We start from the raw sequence: 16055 nt of genomic DNA on the forward strand, positions 1-16055 counted from the left end.
TGGATCACGAGCAGCGTACAGGATTGAACTTCTTGTAATACATAGGACCAAATTACTCAATTCTGATTGGTCAATCAAGGAGGGCTTGCCTTTTTTTTTCTTCCCCCTTTACATGGGCTGTATTTCTGAAATGCTATTGGCTAGTTCGTTGCTTGGTTACGGCTACAAAAATTAGCCAATTTTGTCAGCAAAATGGCTGACTCTGCTGACTCAGCAATGCCGCGTTTCACTATATTCGACAAAGAAATGATAAACCAATTGAAAGCTGCAAGCGAAAATGAAAATACCAAAAGTACGATTTTTTTTGCTTTCCGTGTTTAAGAAACGGGCCGCAGAAAGACAAATAAACGACTCTCTAGTGACGTATGAATGCTGTGAGTTAGACAAGGTGCTATCGCAGTTTTATGCAGAAATGAGGAAAGAAAACAGGGAAAACTACGAACCAGACTCTCTGAAAGTAATGTAGGCTTTTGTAAAGAAGTTTCAATAAAATTTTGTAAACCACTTTGAAAATCCTCGTGTCGTGTCGTGTCATGATGAAAGATGCTTTAGAAACTGATTCAAACGTGCAAGATAGTCTCGCGCCCTGATTGGTTCAGAAAACCTGAATGACAAATGTTGTGAACTTGAATGGCTTCCGAAGTATGAATTTGGCCCTATATATTATAAACAAGTAATCGTATGGTTCCTCGTAAAATTAAGGATCAATTTCACTCGTGATGATAATTTTAATCATCCCCATACGATTACCTATACTTATTCTCTGGAAGAAATGACTAGTTGTTCCTCACAAAAACATCTCCCATAGTATTTTACGTTGTTATATTTCGAACTACGGGCGGCACGGTGGTGTAGTGGTTAGTGCTGTCGCCTCACAGCAAGAAGATCCGGGTTCGAGCCCCGTGGCCGGCAAGGGCCTTTCTGTGCAGAGTTTGCATGCTCTACCTGTGTCCGTGTGGGTTTCCTCCGGGTGCTCCAGTTTCCCCCACAGTCCAAAGACATGCAGGTTAGGTTAACTGGTGACTCTAAATTGACCATAGGTGTGAATGGTTGTCTATGTGTCAGCCCTGTGATGACCTGGCAACTTGTCCAGGGTGTACCCAGCCTTTCGCCCGTAGCCAGCTGGGATAGGCTCCAGCTTGCCTGCGGCCCTGTAGAACAGGATAAAGCAGCTAGAGATAACGAGATAAGATATTTTGAACTACACTGATTCAAAACTGAGAAGAAAAAAATTCCTCTTACTACTATTATGTGTAAATTACATTTTACTTAGTTGTGATGAGTTTGATATCCATATCTGTTATTACAGTTTTCTTTATGTTTTATGAAAATGCTAATTTTTTGACCAACTAAAGCCTCCACCTTTGCGCGTGGTGGGTATTTTGGAGTTTGGTTACATTGCGCCCTCTAATGGTTCATTCAGAGTAATGCACGGTGACCAAACATCCACATGAGAACCCAGACCAGTGAGGAAGTAGTTCTAGGTCTATTTACCCCACACTGACCTCCAGCACCGAAGGTTTTTGTTCATATTATTATTATTAGTCCAAGAGAACCGAAAGTGCTGGAATCCAATTGTTTTTGTTCGATTTTTATTATAATAAATAATTCTAATTATTATTATGATTCTATGCTAAATACCACAAAAACACCAAATTTGGAGAAAATGTTAAGTATACCGCCCACGACTGAGGCACATGTCGAGACCCACATCGGCCTGATGGTGACGCAGCAGCTCACATTTATATTTCACGAAATATAAATGTAAGTCCTGCAAAGAAAATTCTTTTTGCCACAGATTCCTTGGCCTCTCCGAAACAGACCATTTAGATAACTGTTTCTCAGCACTTTAAAAAAAATCAAATCGAGCTGAAATTTGGTATGCCGCATATTTGTGCTCATCTGTAGGTAGATTTTGATGATAATTAGGTTAAAAACATGGCTGCCATCGGCCAAGTGGATTCAGGGAGATTCAGGTAGTGAACCTCTCAAATTGACCACTAGGGGGCGCTCGTCGTGTTTGTGTGCACAAAACCAAGTACATCTCTGGGAAATCAAGGAATCCAGATGTGTTTCTTCATTTAGCTTGAATGTTTTGCTCAATCCCACGGAAACTTATTGCTGCTACAGCAGAAAAAAAAAATCTGTATCAAGTAATAACGTGTAATAAAAGTGGTGTCTTGTGTAATATGCTGCTCAGATGCAATTTTTTTTTCTGTAACATTTAATTTTGTGATGGAAAACTAATATTTGGAACTCTAAAATATTTTTGTACTGACTCAATAATGTAGAAGTCATAAAACAGAAATCTATAACAAAGTTTGTATAAAAATAGGGTGCCTAAGACTTTTGCACAGGTCTCTCTCTCTCTCTCACGGCCTAATGGTTAGAGAAGCAGCTTTGGGACCAAAAGGTCATTGGTTTGATTCCCTAGGCCAGCAGGAATGGCTGAAGTGCCCTTGAGCAAAACACCTAACCCCCAACTGTTTCCCAGGCTGTTCTGGGTATGTCGTACGTAGCTCTGGATAACAGCTTCTGCTAAATACCATAAATGTAATGTAAAACACACACACACACACACACTAGAAGGTGGACACACCTTCTAGTTAAATGTTTTTTCTTTATTTTTATTAATTAAAAATCAGTTCATATCATCAAAGTAATAATGAACTGTCATTTTTCTTTACTTTGTTGAGCAGTTCTTGACATAAACGTGTGTGTCCAGACTTTTGACTGGTACTGGACATTACCAGTCCTGGTACTGTATATACTGGTACTGGTACATTAGCTTGTCAATGCTTTTTCTTCATATTATTATTATTATTATTAGTTGCAGTAGTAGTAGTAGTATTTTTGTTGTTGGGTTATAAGTAACTAGTACCTTGAAATCCAAGTTTCAAACTGTTCTGTATGTGAGGATAACATGGCTGCAGTGTTATCTGTTGTGTTTGCGCACTTGACAGAAAACAGTAGTCTGAGGTCTATTGTCTGAGCTCTAAGAAAGACATTTTATTTCAGTACAGATCAATAGGGAGTTGGGGAATTATTTTTTTTCTGTTGGTAAGTTGACAGAGAATGGTCAAGTTACTGTTGGATGCGGCGGATAGACTGGATCTGAGGAGTCTGACAGTGGGACCCAAACTCCCTGAAATGTTTGTACTCGCCTGCATGGCGATCACACTCCATGATGTACTGATATCCACGGTAGCCAGGGTACTGGTAACACACAAACCTATCACATGAAAATAAAAAGCAAAGTCAAAATTGCAAATAAAATTGAAATAAATAAAAAAAACATGAAAACATATTAGCAACTAAAATGCAAATCTGTAAAACATTATTAGTTGGCAAATAATTAGAACACAAACTCATATTTTCGAAGATAAAGTGATGCTTACGCTCCAGAGTGGATGCGCATGGAGCCTACTTCATTATGGCACCAGCCCATTGCCTGCAATGAGGGGTAGTCATCATTTAGCTCCCCCTTGCGGCCCAGGTAGTTCTCCCTCTCATAGATTGTCATCCTGCTCTCCCTGTGGTTCTGGAAGAATTAATCGGAAGGAATATATATTTATGGTGAGCCTTCTAACAGCTTTTCCTTCCATAAGAGTAATTTTTTTAAAGAGATAATCTAGTCATCAGATAGGATCACACTCAGATATGACAGTCCAGTTAGTTACATGTACAGAATGCCTAAAAAAAGGAAACCAAAAGAGATTCTAGTTTTTTTCCCCCCAATTCACATTTGTTTCATTGCCTGCGATTGAATCTGCACGTATTGGAGAGGATTGCAGTGCTAGAGTGTAGAAGCTTTTAAAACTTACAATGCAAGAGATTGGCCTGAAGGAGGTCATCCTCTCAATATGGTAAGCGTTGCTTCCTCCAAAGGCATCACACTGAGGATACTCACCACGTTCAAGCACAAACTGCTGGCCCTGAAAAGACGGGTGCTCGTAGCCCACCCACCTATGAAGGGTTATGCAAAGTAAGCACTAGACCAGTCATTTAGGGCAGTGGTTAAATTGCAAAATAATTTGAAGTTGGATGATGGGTTTAATCAATAGGGGCCTTTCACATGACGTCATCGTAACTGCGGATTTGTTTATGCAGCCATGTTGCCGGGCAAGCTTTGTGTTTGACAATGACCGGCACAAGTGTACGTGAGTGATTGTAAGCCCAATTCAGTAAATATCTACAAATAAACATGTAGAAGTTACATCTAAAAGAACAATGCCAGAGACTTGTAGTGGTTTTGGATGTAATAACAGACGTGGACATCAGCCTGGTTTAACTTTTCACCTCTTCCCAGTGAACCCAAAAAGATGAGAAAAATGGCAAGCTGCAGTTAAACATGAAGACTGGATGCCAACAAAGCATTCTCGTTTGTGTGGAGATGTTTTCTGTGCTACGTCACTACAGCAAAACAGAAGCAATAGTTAGAGCTATCAGTGTACTGTACAACAACTCCCAGAGTGTTATGACAGAAGGGAACTTCTCTGAACCATTCCAAGTAACAACCAGGGTACTACAGGGAGATGTTTTAGCCCCATTTCTCTTCATAATCCTCATCAAACATCTGATACCAAATGTTGCAGTGGAAAATGAATCTGGAGTCATAAGAAATCCTCGCCAATCCAGACACCACCCTGCCAAAGTTCTTAATGACCTTGACTTTGCTGAAGATATAGCGCTGATAGAAAGTTCCATCTCCAGAGCACAGGAACAACTAAGTAGGACATCTACTGCAGCAGAATGTCTGGGTTTGATTATCAATGTACAGAAGGCCGAATACATGACCATCAACTGCAATCCACAACAGCCTCTCCAAGTGTGTGGAGAAAACATCAAACATGGAGACAACTTCAGGTACTTAGGTTCAATGTTGACATCTAGCTCCTCAGATTTAGCTAGAAGGAAGGCACTTGCATGGCCTGCATTCTGGAAGTTGGAACATATCTGGAGAAGCCCATCTGTCTCCACTGCAACTAAAATCAAGCTTTTTTTACTCTACCTGCGTCACTGTTCTCCTGTATGGATGCGAATCTTGGATGATCTCTGGCGTGTGTGTATTAGGACAGAGTGTGTGATCTGAGACACTATAGCGTGTCAATTGATGATGATGATGATGATGATGATGATGGTGATCAGGTTATTATGAAAGCTCTGTGCACCTGTTATTTCTCCTAATACTTTTTATAGCTCAAGGCCATTCAGGTATATAAAATCCCTTAAATCTAGATCTAGCCTAGGCGTCCTCAAGGTAACATTCAACAAGTCTGCAAGTTGGCATAACATGGACAGAACTTTGGTCTAGGTAGTAAAGCTTTTAACAGGTTGCATGGTCTGGCACTGCTCAGTACAGTCTACTGGTACATACACAAGCCTGTCACAATTAGCAGCTCTGCACTACAAAAAACATGCCAAATGGCAAATGTATGAACGTTAAAATGTTTATCTGGATACGGGCTTTGGACGCAATATATTTTACAAGATCTAATGCTTGGCTAGACTAGCAGCATGTTTGTTATGTACTGAAAATGTACACTAAGCTAAACACAGTAAAATATGCTAGATCTAGGCCCTGGCTTGTTTATTACTAATAGAAGTCCACATTTGAGCTTACCTTTGTCAGAAAGAAAGAAAGAAAGAAAGAAAGAAAGAAAGAAAGAAAGAAAGAAAGAAAGAAGCACAACTTTATTCATCACACACTTGTGAAATTCCTCTCTGCATTTAACCCATCTGAAGCAGTGAACACACACATGTACACACACGTGAGCAATGAGCACACACACATACCCAGAGCAGTGGGCAGCCATGCTAACAGCGCTCGGGGAGCAGTTGGGAGTTAGGTGCCTTGCTCAAGGGCACCTCAGCCCAAGGCCGTCCCATATTAACCTAACCTGCATGTCTTTGAACTGCGGGGGAAACCAGAGCACCCGGAGGAAACCCACGCAGACACGGGGAGAACATGCAAACTCCGCACAGAAAGGCCCCCGCCGGCCACTGGGCTCGAATCCAGAACCTTCTTGCTGTGAGGTGACCGTGCTAACCACTTACACCACCGTGCCTCCCAGAATAAGATATTTGTCTTTATCAGGAATTTCCCCATAACATTCTGGCATGCACGAAACCTGTCTCAAAATACTGGTAGGCATCTGTACATTTGTATGCCTTTCACATCTCTCTGGGGTACTTAGAAGTCCCAAATATTAAATAATTCATGACGTCGTAGTATCCCAAATCTGGTGGCTGGTCCAAGTGGAATAAATACATTTGTGAGTAAATTATGAAGAAGCTTTTATTTTTGTCACATGCGCACTCAAGCACAGCGAAATTCTTCCTCTGCATTTAACCCATCTGAAGCAGTGAACACATGCATGCACACACAAGTGAACAATGAGCACACACACACAGAGCAGCATGCAAAATAAATAATAAATAAATACATTTGTGGGTAAATTATACTGATCTGTGATGCCTGCATGTTTCAGCTTTTGGATGTAGTGCGATCTGCTGGTACAATATACATTTTTAATAATTTCAGAAAGATTGTACTGACTGCATTCGTCTTGATTTTCATTATTAACTGTCATGGCAATGTTTCTTTGTTTGCCCAGCAATATGGCAGACGCTGCATGAAAAACAAAAATCTGTGACGTCGGTGAAAAGCCCCTATGGGTGGCCCACCAGACTTACCCAGTCTTGCAAAAAATTTAGCTAAAAAAAGCTATCAATCATTTAGCCATCTATCTATTAAGCCCATGCAGTAGGTTAAATAATTATAAACTCAAATGTCCTGATTTATTATGTTTGGTTTTATAAGGGGGAAGATTTTGGCCTTTTGTTAAACCTGGCAGATATCTCCCTACAACCCCCTCAAATCCAGCCCTTGTTGAGAGCCAACAGTATTTGAAAGCTATAGATGTGATATTATACATTTTCCCCCCAACAGCGATGGATTTGAAAACCCATTATGTGATTTGAATACATATTCTCATAATCTGGCCCAATATTTTTATGGCTGGAATAACCATATTTATTTTATAAATTATTTAAAAAAATAAATAAATGTACTTTTGTAGTCCTCACAACAATGACCAAACAAATACCACCCTCTCTTGTGACGAAATAACTTGTGCACTTACGCTCCACTTTCTATCCTCAGAGAGCGGACACTCTCAAAGCCAAAATCCATAACATTCCAACACTCAGAGGTGAACTCATGATGGCGACCTTGGAAGCACTCCTCATCATACACAATAATCTAAAAGACAGAGATTATGCACTTTTAAACAAGATGTGCATCTTGGCCATGGCTAATCAGATATGAACTAAAAAATTCCTATGAATAAAGACAAAGAATTTACTTATTTTTGGTAGAAGAAACTTAAAATATCCATGACACATCAATAAGCATACCTTCCAGTGGCCAGAAAACTTGGTACAATGATGATTCATCTTGTCTGTAGCAAAAGGCATGAAATTTAATGGAATGAATTATAAAGTAAAACATGGCAAAAAAAAAAACCCCACTGAGTTATAAATGGTTCAGCAGCATTAAAAAAAATGTCTACAGCAATGTAACTCCCTCACCTGATGTAAATGCTAATATAAACTTGCAAGTCAGTGACCAAATAAATTAGGCCATGAGTCATCAAATGCATATGCCAGTTATATTATTTACCACACCGAATTTATAAAGGCATACTTTTTGGTCATAAAACCTTGAATAATTGTTCAAAAGCAAGCTATTTCAAGATTAAAGATATGAATAAGAATTACTCCATACAAGGTTAAAAGCACTATGGTGATACATTTGGTGTTGGAGTCTAAAGACACTACATGCTCCCTACTTACGCCAACCTTGCCTCATATTTAGCACTAGGTGTGGATGAGGATGAGGACAGTTAGCTAAGCAGTGGGAAGGAGAGCTGAGGGGAGAGCAGACAGGTACTCACCTCGCTTCAACTAAGCTCAGGATGTCCTGATGAGAGAGTGAAACCTGGCATGCATTACCATCCTTTTAAAGTCTCCCCTGGCAAAGGGCCGAGCCAAAAGCCCCAACTCAGCACCAATGGGTTGGGCTGGGCTTCCATTGTGCTGCTAACAAAGGCAGGGATAAATCTAGAAAAGCAGAAGTGCAAATGCTACATTATGCCTGGAGGCTCCATGGACGGTGAGATGAAGGTGTAATCAAACCCTCGCTTGTCGTCTTTGCTCCACAGCCAGCAATACATTGGCCGCTTTGTGATTGTTTGAACTGTATGAATGTACACACTGTGGGAATAAAATATTCTGGGTGATTACTGGCAGGCTTTCATAATTTAATGCAAACCTCATGCCTCACTACATACCGTAGATATCAAGTCATTTCCGTTTTGTTAGACTCAAAGAGTAGTACTTATTGTTTATTCAACATGTTCAGCATGATAATACCTGTGTAATGCAATAACTTCTCATTCATTCTCATGTTCAAAGCAATCAATATGAGCACACAATGACTCTTTGGGATTAGTTTGGTATCAAAACAAACACAATACAATAAAGTGCTTGAAAACTTGTTTCAACCAGGGCAAATATTTAAACTCCATGGTGTCAGTCCACTAGAAAGACACTATGCCTATGTTCTAAACAGGTTCTTGCTAATTTCTGTTAGACTAAATGATCTGTCTGTACTGAAGGAGGTTGAATTGACAAAGGATGATCTAGGAATGTAGACCTGCCATCTAAGAGATTCTGCCTCACGGATTGATCACTGACACACACACACACACACACACACACACACACACACACACACACACACACACACACACACACACAGCTGCTCAGAGATGTTTCTCAGTTTATTGTAGGACAAACATTAGTATATATTCACATTCAAGAGTGTGTTGTAGCTATACGATTGGATAATGATGATCTGATTGACGAGACTAAGTTATCTATGTATGACAGGAGAACGTAAATGGGTGCTAAAGCATTACATCACTAGTTTAGACTACACTACTTTATGAAAGAAAAGAGACATTATGTACTATACCATTACATCACCTGTTAGGATTATAATCTTATGAAAACAAGAAAGACATTACTGGTCAGCATAACCCTTCACTAAGCAGAGAGCAGAATATGCGAGCAAAGATAAATCTCAAGGATTTAACTAACCAAAACAAGTAGCAATCAGAACAGCCTGTTCCAGTTTCAAGTGTGCCAAACACATGTTTCTATTACTAAACACATGTCCCAATGGAAAAAGCCTTCTACAGCCCTTCCCTTCAGACACATGTACGTGAGTTAGAAAAGACAGAAAATCACAGCACTTTTTTGGTGCCATGTGGCGCAAGCCAAGTGGAGCTAAAGCCTGGGGTTTATTTTCTATATAGCTAGTTAGCTTATTAGTGTGATTGCGCAAGCAATCCGTCACACCGCTTACTATCCATTACACCATGTTTTTCTGTGCTTGTTCTCCTGCAGTTTCCGAGATATTTACCCCAAACCAACTTCAACTCATCCATCCTGTGCCTGATTAGTGTGCTTGTGTTCAATGTTTGGAAAGATGGACTCATTTTCCCGGCATTTTTTCCCTATTGAAATGAATGGAGTCTTGGAATTAAAAAAAAAAAAGTCATCCTGGTCAGTCAGGCTTCATCAGAGAGTAATCATACTTCTCTCAATGACTCATCCAACACACATATCCATCCGTCACTTGTCTTTGTTTTGCAGTGCAGCACAATCACATTTTCTTGTGGAAATGCATCTTTAGTTACATATAGATGGCATGGTGGTGTAGTGGTTAGCACTGTCACCTCACAGCAAGAAGGTTCTGGGTTTGAACCCAGCAGCCGACAGGGGCCTTTCTATGTGGAGTTTGCATGTTCTCCCCAAGTCTGCGTGGGTTTCCTCCAGGTGCTCCGGATTCCCCCACAGTCCAAAGACATGTGGTTAGGTTAACATGGGGCGGCCTTGGGCTGAAGTGCCCTTGAGCAAAACACCTAACCCCCCAACTGCTCCCCGGGTGCTGTAGCATAGCTGTGCACTGCTCTGGGTATGTGTGTGTGCTCATTGCTCACTTGTGTGTGTGCATGCATGTGTTCACTGCTTCAGATGGGTTAAATGCAGAGGACGAATTTCACTGTGCTTGAGTGTGCAATAAAGGCTTCTTCTTATTATGTACCTAGCATTACTAGAGAATGTACCTAATTACATTCTTTACAAAACCAACAGTGTCAAAATAGCTGACAAACATCAGCTAGGTCAAAAGCGAACAGAAAAGCACCCATAGAACAAAATACACACAAACAGAATTCAAGGTTTTCACCTGACAGCAAATGAAAGAGCACCTTTCCACTGTTTCATCAGATCCCTCTCACAGACCTCCACTGGACTGTGGGGGAAACCGGAGCACCCCCACGCAGACAAGGGGAGAACATGCAAACTTCACACAGAAAGGCCCTCGCCGGCCACTGGGCTCAAACCCAGGACCTTCTTGCTGTGAAGCAACAGTGCTAACCACTACACCACCGTGCCACCCTCAAAAATATCATATTTTACCTATTAATAAAATATCACACAAATATTATGTGCATCCTATGTTTCATTTAGCTTGAAAGTTGTCATGTTTTTCCAAAACTGACGGTTTTTGCTGTGTCTGTTTTTCAGTTGAGGGAGTCTGGGCTTCAAAATAATGAATAAAAACCGTTAAAGTCAACAACAACTTTTTTTTTTATTTCAAAAGTCTAAATATAAGAAGAAAAATAATGTTTTGAAAATTGATTTATCCTTTAAATAATTTAAATATCTTAATTTATTAATGTCCGCAAAAGTTCTGTTAAGTATGTTGCCAACAGAACTCCCCCCGCAACTAAAAAATGGTTTGTCCCAACATCATGTGACCAGCATCACATGATGTCATGTTCCTCTGTGGTAGTGCTGAACTGTGGCGTGTCCTTTCATTTGTTTGTTTTCCAATATTTTCTCTTTAATAGAACATTGTCGCTGAATATATTATTTGACCCTCAAGCGTGTTATGTACACTGCTATGGTTTACAAATTTTTAATGACTTTAATTAAATTATATGTTCAAATCTGACCTTAACCTGTTCAAGAAAATGACATGTGGTTCACCAAGCAAGGCCTACCATTGAAATTATGGGTCAAAATAGGGAAATTGTCAACTATGTTACTTGTCAACTAAGTTACCCAGTACCCATCATCAGTTACCATTATCATCATCAGTCGACATACAATGTCTTGCAAAAGTATTCATCTCCTTTGGTGTTTGTCCTGTTTTGTCACATTACAAGCTGGAATTAAAATGGATTTTTGGGGAGGTAGCACCATTTCATTTACACAACATGCCTACCACTTTAAACGTGCAATTTTTTTTTGTTTTATTGTGACACAAACAATAATTAAGATGAAAAAACAGAAATCTGGAGTGTGCATAGGTATTCACCCCCTTTCGTATGAAACCCCTAAATAAGAGCTGGTCCAACCAATTCACTTCATAAGTCACATAATTAGTTGATTAAGATCCACCTGTGTGCAATCAAAGTGTCACATGATCGGTCACATGATGTCTGTATAAATCAACCTGTTCTGGAAGGACCCTGACTCTGAAACACTACTAAGCAAGCAACATGAGAACCAAGGAGCCTCCAAACAGGTCAGAGACAAAGCTGTGGAGAAGTATAGATCAGGGTTGGGTTATAAAAAATGTCCCAAACTTTGAATATCCCATGGAGCACCATTAAGTCCATGATAGCAAAATGGAAAGAATATGGCACCACTACAAACCTGACAAGAGAAGGCCGCCCACCAAAACTCACAGACCAGGCAAGGAGGGCATTAATCAGAGATGCAACAAAGACACCAAAGATAACGTTGAGAGAGCTGCAAAGATCCACAGTGGAGATGGGAGTATCTGTCCATAGGACCACTTTAAGCCATACGCTCCACAGAGCGGGGCTTTATGGAAGAATGGCCAGAAAAAAAAGCCATTGCCTAAGAAAACACATTTGGAGTTTGCCCAACAGCATGTGGCAGGCTCCCCAAACACATGGAAGAAGATTCTCTGGTCAAATGAGACTAAAATTGATCTTTTTGGCCATCATGGGAAATGCCATGTGTGGCGCAAACCCAATACCCTGAGAACACCATTCCTACAGTGAAGCATGGTGGTGGCAGCATCATGCTGTGGGGATGTTTTTCATCTGCAGGGACAGGAAAGCTGGTCAGGACTGAAGGAAAGATGGATGGCACTTAATACAGGGCAATTCTGGAGGAAAACTTGTTTGAATCGGCCAGAGGTTTGAGACTGGGACGAAGGTTTACGTTCCATCAGGACAATGACCCAAAACATACTGCTAAAGCTACACTGGAGTGGTTTAAAGGGAAATGTTTAAAATGTCTTGGACTGGCCTAATCAAAGCCCAGACCTCAATCCAATTGAGAATCTGTGGCATAACTTAAAGATTGCTGTACACCAACGCACCCCATCGAACTTGAAGGAACTGGAGCAGTTTTGCCTTGAGGAATGGGCAAAAATCCCAGTGGCTGGATGTGCTAAGCTAATAGAGACATACCCCAAGAGACTTGCAGCTGTAATTACAGCAAAAGGTGCCTTTACAAAGTATTGACTTTGCGGGGGTGAATACCTATGCACACTCCAGATGTCTGGGGTTTTTTTTCATCTTAATTATTGTTTGTGTCACAATAAAACAACAATTTTCACTTTTAACGTGGTAGGCATGTTGTGTAAATCAAATGGTGCTAACCCTCCAAAAATCCATTTTAATTCCAGCTTGTAATGTGACAAAACAGGACAAACACCAAGGGGAATGAATACTTTTGCAAGACACTGTATGTCTCAACACACATTATTCATATGGGCATACTTTTTCCCTTTCTCCCTCATTAATACTTTTTTCATCCAATTTTTTTAAATCAATGTCAGTAGCTGAGATACAGAGTATACAGGGCTCATTGGAATGCTGATCCTGCAAGAAGGGTAGCATATTTGGAGAAGCAGAGTGAGGCATGGCATAAACTGTGACTTTCAAACACCTCATTTTTTTCACATTTAAAATCAATAAAATGGTGCTTCTGATATCCTTTAAAGTATACTAGTGATTTAAAAATGTATTTCTTTTTTCAGACATACATGTGATTGTGGCAATGACGGCGTACACAAGCGTTGGCTGTGAGCGGCAAGGAGTCGGGTTGAACCAGCAGGTAACATGCGAGGAGTTACACCTGTATGAAATTATTGGCTATCGATTAACGTGTCTTTCAGATGGCCAGTAACGAGAGAGAGCCGTGTTCACCAACGTGTGTTTGTGTGTGCAGTGAAGCCACTGAAAAGCGCATTGTGAAAAAATAAAGCACATCTTGAACTGTCAGCTCCCCACTGCCCGAGCATAAAAGTTGTTACAGTGATATGTTTCGCAATATCATTAAGGACAGGAATTTTTTATTATTATTATAAAACTACCATGTAGGTCATTTTGAGAGTTTTAAGAGACGTCATGCAAAACTCCAGTTTGTGTAGATGTACAGTACTAGTGCATTACAAACAAGTACAACATCATGGAAAAAGTTCTTTTTTTTTTGTAATTTAATTGAAAAAGGTAAACTTTTATTTATTCAATATTTATTACACAAAGTGAAACATTTCAAGATTTTTTTTTTAATGTTAATTTTGATGATTATGGTTTAAAGCTCATGAAAATCAGAAATCCAGCATCTAAAATTAGAATATTTCCTAAGATCAATCAAAAAAGGATTTACAATCCAGAAATGTCCAACTGCTGAAAAGTATGTTCATTTATACACTCAATATTTGGTTGGGGCTCCTGTACCCAGTGTTGGGCACGTTACTTTCAAAAAGTAATTAGTTATAGTTACTAGTTACTTTTCCCAAAAAGTAACTGAGTTAGTAACTGAGTTACTTTGTCATAAAAGTAACTAATTACCATGGAAAGTAATTATTCCGTTACATTTTGTTACCCCCCCCCCCAAAAAAAAAATCAAATTCAGTTAGTGTAATCATAATAAAAGTGAATGTTAAATGTGTTTAATGACTGAGTTTAATGACTGTGGCAGCGGGGGCGTGGTCAAGCGCCGGTCTGTGACAGGAGGGCAGAGTCAGGGAAGGTAAGTGGCAGAATCTCTACACCTGACGGCAATTAACCTGTGTTTGTGTGTGTCTTCCCAGTGACCGCGCCCTATTTAAGGAGGGAGAGCGAGAGCAGAGGAGCTCATCCTGAAACCAGATGCCGGTTGTGTGTGTCTGCATTAACTGTATTGTTTTCACTGAAAAGTGTGGCAATAAAAGCCGTAGTGTACAAACCTGATCTCTGTCCTGCCGTCCTCTGTGCTCCACCCTTAGTGGGAACTGTTACAGTGGTGCCGAAACCCAGGAAGTGGAGCACCAGCCGATCAGCCCCATGGAGTCCTCCCCGTTCGCCGACCTGGTCCACGCCCTCGCCACAGCCCAGCAAAGCCAGCACCAGGCGCTCGTCACCCTCCGAAAGGAACAAGAGCGACGCTTCGAGGCCCTGGTGCTGGCCCAGCAAGAAGACCGAGAGGCGTTCCGGCACCTCCTCGCGTCGGCGGGGTCCACCAGCGCTCCTACCGCGGGCCCGTCTCCCCTCACCGTCACCAAGATGGGCCCGCAGGACGACCCCGAGGCGTTCATCACGTTCTTCGAACAAATCGCAGAATCGCGGCGCGCCTCCTCCCCCTGCTAACGGGAGAGGCACAGCTGGCCGCGCTACAGCTCCCCGCCGACCGCCGGCTGGCCTACACAGACCTCCGCCGGGCCGTCCTCCAGCGTGTGGGGCGCACCCCAGAACAGCAGCACCAGCGCTTCCACGCGTTGCGCTTGGAGGAAGTCGGCCGGCCGTTCGCGTTTGGCCAGCAGCTCCGGGACGCCTGCTGGTGGTGGTTGAGGGCCGACAACCGCGACGCCGAGGGAATCATCGACCAGGTGGTGCTGGAACAATTCATCACTCGCTTGCCAGCAGGAACCGCGGAGTGGGTCCAGTGCCACCACCCGGCGTCGCTGGATCAGGCAGTCGAGCTGGTGGAGGACCATTTGGCAGCTGTCCCGGCGGCAGGACAGCAGACGGTATCTTCTCTTCTCTCCTCTTCTCTCTCTCTCTCGCTCTCTCTCCCTCCTCCTGTGTCCCGTCCTCGCCCCATTCCCCCACCACGGAGGCGGGGGCCAGCACCACCCCAGCCGGCCCACCGCACCCGCGGTGCCCTCCCGTTTCTCCCTTCTGTGTCTGTCTCTCCCCCCCCTCAGGTGAGTGAGCCCCAGAACACCCGTGCAGAGGGAAAGCCCGGGCCAGTTTGCTGGCGCTGCGGGGAGCCAGGCCACCTTCAACAGCAGTGCATGGCGATGGAAGTGGGCACGGTGGTTCGGATCCCCAACGCGCCAGAGGCCGCCCTCGATCGGGCCGGTGCGTATCGCATACCGGTGAGTATCCAAGGGGATACATATCAGGCGTTGGTGGATTCTGGCTGTAATCAGACCTCAACTCACCAAAGCCTGGTGCAACACGAGGCATTGGGGGGAGCACAGGGGGTGAAGGTGTTGTGTGTGCACAGGGACGTTCACAGCAACTCTTTGGTGTCAGTCCACATTTTTTTCAGAGGGGAAAAAGTTATAGTGAAGGCAGCGGTTAATCCTCGCCTAACCCACTCTTTAATTTTGGGGACTGATTGGCCAGGATTTCGGGATTTAATGATGCACTTAGTCAAGAGTGGGTCCTGCCATTTAACGGGGGGAGGTCCCGGTGTCGCTTTGGCGGGAGCAGCTGTCACAGAGCCGTCTATGTCATCTCCGCGTCAGAGTGAGGAGCCGCCGGCCCCTCCTCTCTCTCTTGGGGAATCCCTCGCAGATTTCCCATTAGAGCAATCGCGAGACGAGACTCTGCGACATGCGTTTGACCAAGTGAGAGTAATCGATGGTCAAACGCTCCAGCCGAACGCCACCCCGTCCTTCCCCTACTTCGCGATTATGAAGGATAGGTTATACCGAGTGACGCAGG

The 16055-nt window shown here is 42.4% G+C and overlaps 1 protein-coding gene across 2 annotated transcripts in view; it reads right to left on the reverse strand.

Moving 5' to 3' along the window:
• Window positions 1-3063: 3063 nt before the first annotated feature.
• cryba4 (crystallin, beta A4) overlaps window positions 3064-16055 on the reverse strand; it is a 34951-nt gene continuing 21959 nt past the window's right edge. For both annotated transcript variants that reach the window (XM_060909143.1, XM_060909144.1), the window contains 6 exons: window positions 7959-8124; window positions 7420-7463; window positions 7146-7264; window positions 3825-3966; window positions 3399-3541; window positions 3064-3232 (listed from right to left, as the gene is read on the reverse strand). In XM_060909143.1, the coding sequence (XP_060765126.1) occupies window positions 3085-3232; window positions 3399-3541; window positions 3825-3966; window positions 7146-7264; window positions 7420-7458 (591 nt within the window). In that variant the 5' untranslated portion in view covers window positions 7459-7463; window positions 7959-8124 and the 3' untranslated portion in view covers window positions 3064-3084. The remainder of the gene's footprint in view (window positions 3233-3398; window positions 3542-3824; window positions 3967-7145; window positions 7265-7419; window positions 7464-7958; window positions 8125-16055) is intronic.

Source organism: Neoarius graeffei, chromosome 25, assembly GCF_027579695.1.
Source record: "Neoarius graeffei isolate fNeoGra1 chromosome 25, fNeoGra1.pri, whole genome shotgun sequence".
Lineage (NCBI taxonomy): Eukaryota > Metazoa > Chordata > Actinopteri > Siluriformes > Ariidae > Neoarius > Neoarius graeffei.